Genomic DNA, 9,731 nt, shown 5'->3' with positions numbered 1-9,731 from the left:
AACTGCATGATATTTATGTAAAAACTGGGGAATAAGAGAGAGGGAGAGAAAAAAACAGAGATGAAAAGCGCAAGTATCTCGCTCTACTGCTTAGAGATTCTTGAACGATGTACAAAACAAAATTCTGAACAATACCGAATCTTATAAACCTGTGAACCCTCAAAAATATATTTATTTCTCTCGCTCTCTCTTTCCTTAAATGCTGAATAAATATCGCCCCACTAGTTACTCCCACCCTTTATAAGACACAAACAAAAATATTCCTAAATTGTCTATTATTTTTCTAACTAATCTTCTAAAAGAATGCTTTAATAGGAAGCACTTTTCAGGACAACAGCTTCTCATGCTTGTGTTGTTAGCGTACTTTAACTTGGTTTTACATCAATATGGCCGTATGGTCATTTACTTGAGTTAATATCCCAAGACAAGATACATAACAACATAAACTTTCATAACGTGTTCCACTGCTAAGCTGTCAGGAATAAACAAACACCGTATAGACACACACCTTTAGACTAAATGAATCTTTGTATAACCCGTCGATATAGTTCTTAAATGTAAATATATTTGTCACACTTGACAAAACAGCCTGGAAAAATCTTAATTCTAAGTGACAAAGTGCAGTCGGGTATTATTTTGGTACTAATTGACTAATTAATTTCTACGAGTCTCACTACTAGAAGCTTGTGTTTGTTGACATCAGAGAAGCACATGTAATTGTTTTTCGGTGTGTATGTTCAATTATATAAAACGAAATGCTTAGCCTATTGAAGCTCATTTCAATATTTGCAGGATTACCTTTACTGACGTAGGTGGCATCTGAAATATTCTTGACGCACCCCCATGCATAATTTTCCCGTTTTGATAATGACAAGACCAATGGTAACTATGATATATGTACAAATGACAACTCTTAACTCAACGTGACAAACAAATTTCTGGAAGGACAGCTCCTTCCCTGTATCTTATCGTAAGACTGCTTCTCCTGAATATATACAGGAGTAGATAAATATGAGAAGTTTTTGGGAAGTATTCAGTTCCAACAATAAAACTTTAGTTTCCTGCTTCGCCACGACTAATGTAGGTAGAGAATATGCCATAGACGATGATATCGGTAGCATTAGATATAATGCATCTCTTAATTAAACACTAGTCGCCTTTCCCACAGGTTAAGCTTCCAAAAGAACTCGTAGAATTCTGCTGTGGTTAAACGAGGAAAACAGTTTGTTCCAGCTTGAAAGTGAGCCAGAACTGCACTCTGGGCACCGGGTGTATTCCAGACTAGGCAAAGTATGTAGAACAATAACATCATTAGCATCAAAGTTTGTCCTTGGAACTTTTTAAGTCGTAGCTCATTCTTCTACCATTCAAAAGGGGTCTCGCATCTTCTCTATCCCTCCGATGGGTCACCATCTTTGACTCCCTTTCGAAAATATCTGCGGTTGCATCCTGGTCCGATTTACAACGAGACATAACTGCTGCGGCTGCTGCCGACGAAGTTGCCACAGCGACAGCCATATCATCGGCGACCTGGTGGCGGGAGGGCGTGGGTGACAGGCTCTCTGAGCCACATGAAGAACTTTCACTCAACTCGGCAGTTGGTCGTCGACTGATGCGGGGAGAATGGTTAGGACGGCGGCCGAGAATTTGGGCTTGAATATGTTCACAGATTCGTTTAAACCTACGGATGGGGCCTGGAAATAAAAAAAAAAAAAAAAAAAAAAAAAAAAAAAAAACACAAGAGAAATATATTTAATGTTTTTTTTAAATTTTTTTATTAAAGTTTTAATTTAATATTTTGAATTCATAACGCAATATAGAAAGTTCGCCGTATATTACATATGATTTACGTTATACAGTTCGTTATAGTACGTCACATATCATATAACACTTTTATATAATACTACCCTACCACAGATATTGGGACACTCCTTTCCCAATGTAGTGAACGGTTCTAAGGAGATGTATACAAAACAGTAACAATAACAAGTTTAAAACTGTGTAATAACAAAGATATCATTAAAAAATAAAATGAGTTATAACAAGGAGCGTACGGTGTTTCAAACATGCTTCATTTTTGGATTGCATAGCAGCAGTTTTTCGCTAAATACACGTTTGAACCCCTGAAAGGTAATAGGAGCAGATACAGTAGACTTTCGGAATAACGGCACCTTCGGGGATTCATGATGCCGTTATTTCGATTTTTTCGTTATCTAGAAAGTTTTATTTTTAATATATTTAATGCAGAAATAATGAGGCTAAATAAGAAATATAGAGATTAAGAATGCAATTTTATTAATTGCACATAAAAAAAACAAACATGTTGAAGATCCAGTGTTATATTCTGCCTCTCCAACTCTACTCCCACTCCTATTCTACACTCCTACTTAGCCCGTTCTATTTTTTATTATTATATCAAGTTTGTAACTAACCTTTAATGTTTATTCTTCTTTTCTTCTGTGTATGAGGTTTATTAACTTTAGGAGAAATAGTGAAGGGTTTTTAATTTAAACTAAATGTAAAACTGCAGTATAATTCGTGATATCAGTACAGAATTCACTTTCAAATGGGCACCTCTGTAGGTGGGCAGGAGCGGCAGTGCGTAGCACACGCTTCTTGATTAGACCAGGGCTCGAGCCCGTGACCACCAAATATGGAAGATGCGGAAAAGTCAGTGAATGACCACCGCATATCCTCGGAGCAATATGGCCTTAGTTGCTGTTTGTTTGTTATTTGGATTTTAGGAGCATTAGCAACTAAGGCCATATTGCTCCGGGGATATGCGGTGGTCATTCCCTGACCTTTCCGCCTCCTCCGTATTTGGTGGTCACGGGCTCGAACCCCGGTCTAATCAAGAAGCGTGTGCTACGCACTGCTGCTCCTGCCCACCTGGCTACGGAGGCGCCAACCTTAGTTGCTAATGCTCCTAAAAACCAAATAACAACAACAACTTTCAAAATGGCGAATATAACAAATAAAGTAATAACGTGACTTGCTGTTTTCTGTTTTTTTTGGTACAGCAAGACATCTGTGCTGTATGTGAACATCCGATCTCATGTGCTGTTATCTCCACAGTCTACTGTATAGTGAAAAGGTGGAAGAGCAAGGGCAATGCAAGTGTGCATCGGTAGTAAAAAAAAACAAAAAAAACCCCCGGCAATACATGTATTTGAAGATGGCAGAGCTACTGCTGACAGTCTGTCCATCACATTGTAATGTCATCTACTGCACCTGTATTGTGCAGACAATGAAGTTTGGAGAAGGGGGCATAACCGTAGTCTGAAACTGCTGTCATGTTCAAATTCAGTCATTAAGTTCCAAGTAATTTTAGTTCCTACAATCATCAATGCCGAGTGGTACTTTGATATCTAGGCCAATTCCATGGTGACCACACTCTGAAAATTCTATAAAAAATGGGCCCTCCAATTTCCAGAACAATAATGCCCCTTTCCATACAGCTAGCAATGTAAAAACTTGGTTTGGAAAAAACGAAATCCAACAATTCGGCTGGCCAGTTTGGAGCTCAGATCTAAATATGACCAAACCTTTGGAGTGAATTGGAATGCCAAATTATGGTGCAGTCAATACACCCCTCTTCCACAAATGAATGGGCAAATATGCTCAACACAAATTTATGATGCATGCTGCAGAACTAGTCAAAAGTGTCCCATGACACATCGATGTTATCACTGGGGCCAAAGGTGGGCCTATTTCTTATTGATTTGTTTGTTAAAACTTACGTTTTCCGAAAGGCTTAGGTACCCATATACTTTTGGTAGGGTAATATACTTTTTTAAACTGACATAGAGATGAAAATGTGAAGAATGTGATGAGTCCCACATAGGTGGGTGAGAACTAGGCTATATCTAAACAAACAAACAAACAGAAATAAAAAGTGCTGCCAATAAATACCAATGGACCACTTAGGCATATTGGTTATGTCAGTGACCATGCCACTCTGCCGGAAGTCCATATGATTTACAGTATTACATTATTATTAACACAGTATATTATTCTTAAAATATCCAAGTATTAGTGTTATTGTTGTTTTTCTTGTTAAATAATAATAATAATAATAATAACTAGGGGGTACCACCCCCTGCTTGCCAATCCCGCGCAGGCTTTTCTACGTAATATGTAGAGGTATGACGGAGTAAGTCAAATCTTTTCTACGTAAAAGACACTTGTTGAAATGCACTGATCCATATCTAATCAGGAAATGACTTACCTAATTATTTACCTGTGCATTTGTAGTGCATGGCATTCTCAAGGTCGAATAAATATTGCTATGTAATTATTTATATGCATAAATAAGTCACTTAGGAAAAAATTCAGATCTTGGGTACCACTCCATACTTTGACTAAAAGTCAGGAAGAAGGTAGTGAAAGGCAGGTGCCACTCACTGTTTAGCCCTGCCCCCCCTTTCCTCCTAGGTTGAAATGTCTAGGGTGTTTATTCCCTCACTTGCTGCTGTTTTAAAATCAGGAACTAATTTTCTGATTTTAAAACAGCGGGATGGGGGGATAAACACCCTACCTAAGCTAAGCATCCTACCTCCTCAATGATGCAAAACAATCAGAATCAAAACGCAATAATCACATTAATCACCCAATCACAGAACTTGACCAGACAATCACTCCGTTCTATGACCACGCCTACTATGCAGAGGCAAGTGGTACCCAAATAATAGATTTTAGCCAAAAGCCTTTTGCTTCAGATTCCATAATGCATGAGGAATATTGTTGCATCCGAAAGAGCAGGACTAAATTTTTTAACTGAAATATTTACAAACTACACAAATATTTAAAAAACATTTATACAATACAAATATAACTACACAAATATTTAAAAAACATTTATACAATACAAATATACAACATTCATTAATATACAAAAAATGTTACAATAGAACATCAAATATTAGACAGTGAAGCATGTGCACGAGGTTGGTGAATGTTATGGAGGCAGCTGTGAATAATTAGTTGCATTTATAGTAACATAATTGCCTCGCCCTCTTCTCCCATTGGCTTGAATAAATATCACTAGGAGGAAAACTTTTTTAAAATATAGAGAGATAATAATAAACCATTGCGAAATTTGCTTCAGCTGACCTACCATCCCAAGATTGAACTGATGGCCTATAGTGGCGCCTTCTGGTACATTTCATGGGAATTTTTCACACTAATGGCTTTGAGAAAATACCAAGTGAATGAGAAAATGTACAACTCTTAATCCCATGTTTGTATTATTTTTTACATTGGATTGTTTTACTGATCAGACTGTATTTAGTCACTGAAATGCTTTGTTTCTCTTCTAAATTTATTTATCTGAATATAGGAGTGCAAATACTTCCTATGTTATGGGCAACAACATGGAAAGTATTTGCATGGCACTATGTTCAGTGCATGCATGTGGTATTCTGGATTGAATAATAATAATAATACTCATGAAATTTGCTTCAGCGGACCTACCTTCCCAATGGTCGAAGTGACGGCTGGGACAGATAGTGGTGCCATCTGGTGTCACTCCTAAGAACTAACACCACCACTGGATGTAAGCCAAAGCTAAACAGGTCTACTCCCATAGATAATGATGTTGAAGAGAAGTAATGATCATACTACATCGAGTGTGCTGCAGGATAAAGTCACTCACCTTCAGGACTAAGGCAGAGGGGGGTCTGTTCGAAACGTCGGAGACACTCTCCCCATATGGCTGAAATGGGCAACACCATCCAGCTATGAAAAGGGCAACACCATCCAGCTCAAATTCTGGAAGTGCTTCCTGTGCAACTGCACTAGTGACCACACAGGAAGGAATAAAATGCCAACCCATGAAGTAGCGCATTGGAAGGAATACATTCATCATGTAAACATACTATGAAATAACCAAGCTAGAGGAGACCAATATAACAATGTACAGTATGAGAATACATACCAAGTGGTTGGAATGATTCCTGGATATTCGGGTCACTCAACAGCGAATAGCAGACCAGAGCTGGTAGCTCCTGCAATCTTGGAAAAAATCCAGCAGGATGTGAGCAACCAAATACAAAGAACAAAATATATGGACAACATGGAATCAGAGGAGGAAAAGCAAGAAGAAATACACCCCAGAGCAGCTGAAGTGGAAAGAGATGAGGTTATGATATTAGACAATGGGTGAAGAAGGCTCTAACAGAATTCAAGGGAATGGACCCCACAAAGACTCATGTGATACCAAAACAGAGTCCCCAGTGGAATCCTGTGGAGAGTCTCAGACCACCTCAATTGGCAAATAATACCACATTACCTTGACAATGACATTGCAGCAGTGGAGGCCATCCGCACAGCCCTATACTGTGCTGCGATAGCAGCCACTAGGATGAATGGAAGAGAAATGAGAGATCAGCAGCAGAAAGTATGAAAAAACAAGGACTGCCAGCTTGGGAAAGACTTCACCAGAAGATAGAAGAATTAAGATTCAAGATAGGTCAATTGACATACTACCAACAGGGTAATAGGAGTAAGAAACTGATTGTAAAAGAGAAGAGCATCCTCAAGAGAGACAATCCACAGCAAAGATGAGAACAAAAATTAGAGAATAGGAGAATATATATATACGCACTCAAGCAGAACCTACTTGCACTCAGCAAGAGACTACACCAATACAAAGAGAGCTCCCAGAGGAAAATAAAATAAACAACTGTTTCTTCCATGAAAACCAAAGACCCTTGTACAGGGGTATTGGACAAGATGAAAAAGATGGAAATGGAGCATCTAACTCCTCCTAAGATGATGGAGGAGTTCTGGGGCCACATATGGAGCAGTGAAGTAAGATATAACAGCTGAGCCCTCTGGATAGAACTAGAATGAAAGAAAACCATACAAAGAAAAACATACAAGAGATGAGAGAATGAGAGATTCAGAAGGAAGAAGTACAACAGTCGATCATGTAGTCCACAACTAGCGAAACCCAGGAATAGATAACTTCCACAACTACTGATACAAGAAGCTCACTTGCACACACAAGAACCTAGCAGAGCAGTTTACCTGAATGATGTCACTCAGAGACAGTTCCAGAGTTTTTTACTCAAGGAACCACATATTCGAAGGCTAAAGACCAAGATACAATAAACCTGGCAAAATACAAGCTGATCACCTGTCACCCAATAATGTACAAGATCCTGATCAGATGCATAACCTAGAAGATATCAGACCACTTCGAGAGCCAAAATATTATGGCCAAGCAGCAGAAAGTTTGTAAGCAGATGAGCAAAGTATGCAAGGAGAAATTAATCATTGATGCCACAGCTATAGACCTCTATAAATACAGCCAATATTAATTACCACAAAGCCTTTGATTCCATGACTCTTAGCTGGCTAATAGACATGCTGAAGAAATACAAAGTCAATCCAACAGTGAAAAACTTCCTAGAAGCAACCATGGCAAAATGAAGTACCACCATCAAGGTCCATAACAGCACAACCAGACCAATCCCCATCATGGAGGAATCTTTCAGGGAGATACTCTGGGTCCACTTTGGTTCTGGTTAGCAGTCAACCCACCGTCCACAGCCAAAAGAGGCTTGTATTATAGATTTAAAAAGGGCATACCTACAGATTTTCTGGGGATAGCCAATGCCATCAAGGCTGAAAGAAAAAGGATATCTACAAAGCTCCATGAGCTATGGCAAACAAACTGGGAGCAGGAAACCAGAGGTCTGGTTACCAAAAGGTTTCTACCATGGGTGGCAATGGTTAGTCCAAGCCACCTAAGTGGTATGCCCCTGGCCTTTTTTACATTTATATTGACAGGTCACAGCTCCGTAAAGGCAAAACTAAACTTGGAGCTGACTGATGGCCCAACTGCACCTGTGTTGAGAGTGAAGACTAGGCACTCACTCTATATGAATGTATAATTTATGACATTCCCAGAACACAGCTAACAGCACTGATTGGTACCTTCCCAGGTGAGAAAAACATCTATTCATCACAGAAGAGGAAAATTATAAAGCCTTTGCAACCTTCACACAGAAAGCATTCAAAATGCACAGAAATATCCAAAGAAGGGCAATTCAGCCCTTCAGCAATTAAACAATAATCAATAGTTAAACTGTCCACATCTCCCACCAGACCCAGACAATGACTTAAAAACTGTCAGGATGGCAGTACTCTGCACCCTGACATGACAAATCCAGATTGACCTGGGTATCCTCCAGGACTACCCTGCCATGTGACTACCCTCCCACAACAAATAACCATGTAGGGGAGGAAGATGTACAGGCAGCCAGAGAAGCAGATTAGCTGAAAAATATTAGTAAGCTAATAGCAAGGGGATGCAATGTAGAATGAATGAGAATGAAAGACAGAATGGATGGGCTGGGCACTGAGTGAAAGAGTGAATTAGGAATTGTAAAAGGGAATAAATGTCAGTTTTGGTGAAAGAGAGAGTGAACAAGCACGAGGGAAAGAGTGAACGAGAGTTATGGTGAATGGGAATGAGTGAAAGAGCAAATGTAATTGGCTGAAAGAATACAAAGTTAATAATTACTTACATTATACTAACAAACATTTACTAACATTACAAACACTATCACTGCATTCTCCCCTGGCCTGCAAAAATGTGGAGCTAGACCTGCACCACAACTGAAGAATAACAGTAAGTCGAGATGCCCAGAGACTGTGAAGTGCAGAAAGCAAAAGTTGAACAAATGAAATGAAAGCCAGAAGAATGAATGAGAGTGTAAGTGTGTGAGAGAAAGCACACAGCCATAAATGCACATATAAGTACACACTAACCCTAGTTTTAATCTTTTATATCCTTACTTATTTAGCTTAATTATTATGCATCAGTATTTAAATTTACACTACACACCATTGCATCCCCCCATCATGTGTGGAAAAAAAAAAAAATATATATATATATATAACCTAACAGAGAAAAAAAAATTACAATAAAATGTAGGGGGGGAAAAAGTATAAAAATAGAATGCAAATTAGCATTTAGCATTAGCATTAGTAGAGGCATTTGATGCAAGAAAGCAAGCTTATGCAGCATCAGCCAAAAAAAAAAAAAAAAAAAAAAAAGTAACATAAATAAATAAAAATAACCACTTCCACTTCACCCCTCTGTTCGTTCGAAATACCTGTCCAGCTGAGCCTTAAACTTATTTAGGCTATCAACTTCCACGACAAGGGATGGAAGTCTGTTCCACCCACCAACCACCCGCTGGCTAAAGGCAAATTTCCGCACATCTATCCTACATCTGTCTTTCCTCAATTTGAATTTATGCCCTCTCAGGTGATTTTTCTGAGCTAGAGGAAGAATCCCATCAGCATTGAGCATGCTCAAACCATTCAAGGCTTTGTACACCTCTATCAGATCACCCCGCTGGTGCCTAGTTTCCAGACACTGTAATTTGCAAAACTTAAGCCTTTCTTCGTAAGAGAACCCCTTTGTCCCATTCACCAATCTAGTTGCCCTTCTCTGTACTCGTTCCAGCAGCTCTACATCCTTCCTGAAATGAGGCCTCCAGGCCTGTATACAGTACTCTAGGTGTGGCCTGACCATTGCCTTATACAAGGGAATAATCACCTCCTTATCCCTGCTAGAAAAATTCCTATATATCATTGACAATACACCATGAGCTACTCTTGCAGCTCGTCTGCACTGCTCAGAGAACTTCATATCTGCCTGCACCACCACCCCCAGGTCCCTTTCATTCTCTACTACTGTCAGTGTAGTACCACAG

General features: G+C 39.1%; 1 protein-coding gene across 1 annotated transcript in view; it reads right to left on the bottom strand.

Moving 5' to 3' along the window:
- Nucleotides 1-593: 593 nt before the first annotated feature.
- Nucleotides 594-9,731, bottom strand: part of LOC150077446 (serine/threonine-protein kinase BRSK2-like) — a 614,186-nt gene continuing 605,048 nt past the window's right edge. Inside the window, exon 18 of the mRNA XM_090386750.1 lies at nucleotides 594-1,694. Within this exon, the coding sequence (XP_090242876.1) occupies nucleotides 1,318-1,694 (377 nt within the window). The 3' untranslated portion in view covers nucleotides 594-1,317. The remainder of the gene's footprint in view (nucleotides 1,695-9,731) is intronic.

Source organism: Mastigoproctus giganteus, chromosome 12 (genome assembly GCF_048544385.1).
Source record: "Mastigoproctus giganteus isolate SK-2022 chromosome 12, ASM4854438v1, whole genome shotgun sequence".
Taxonomy (NCBI): Eukaryota; Metazoa; Arthropoda; class Arachnida; order Uropygi; family Thelyphonidae; genus Mastigoproctus; species Mastigoproctus giganteus.
This window is presented reverse-complemented; position numbering and strand designations above follow the sequence as displayed.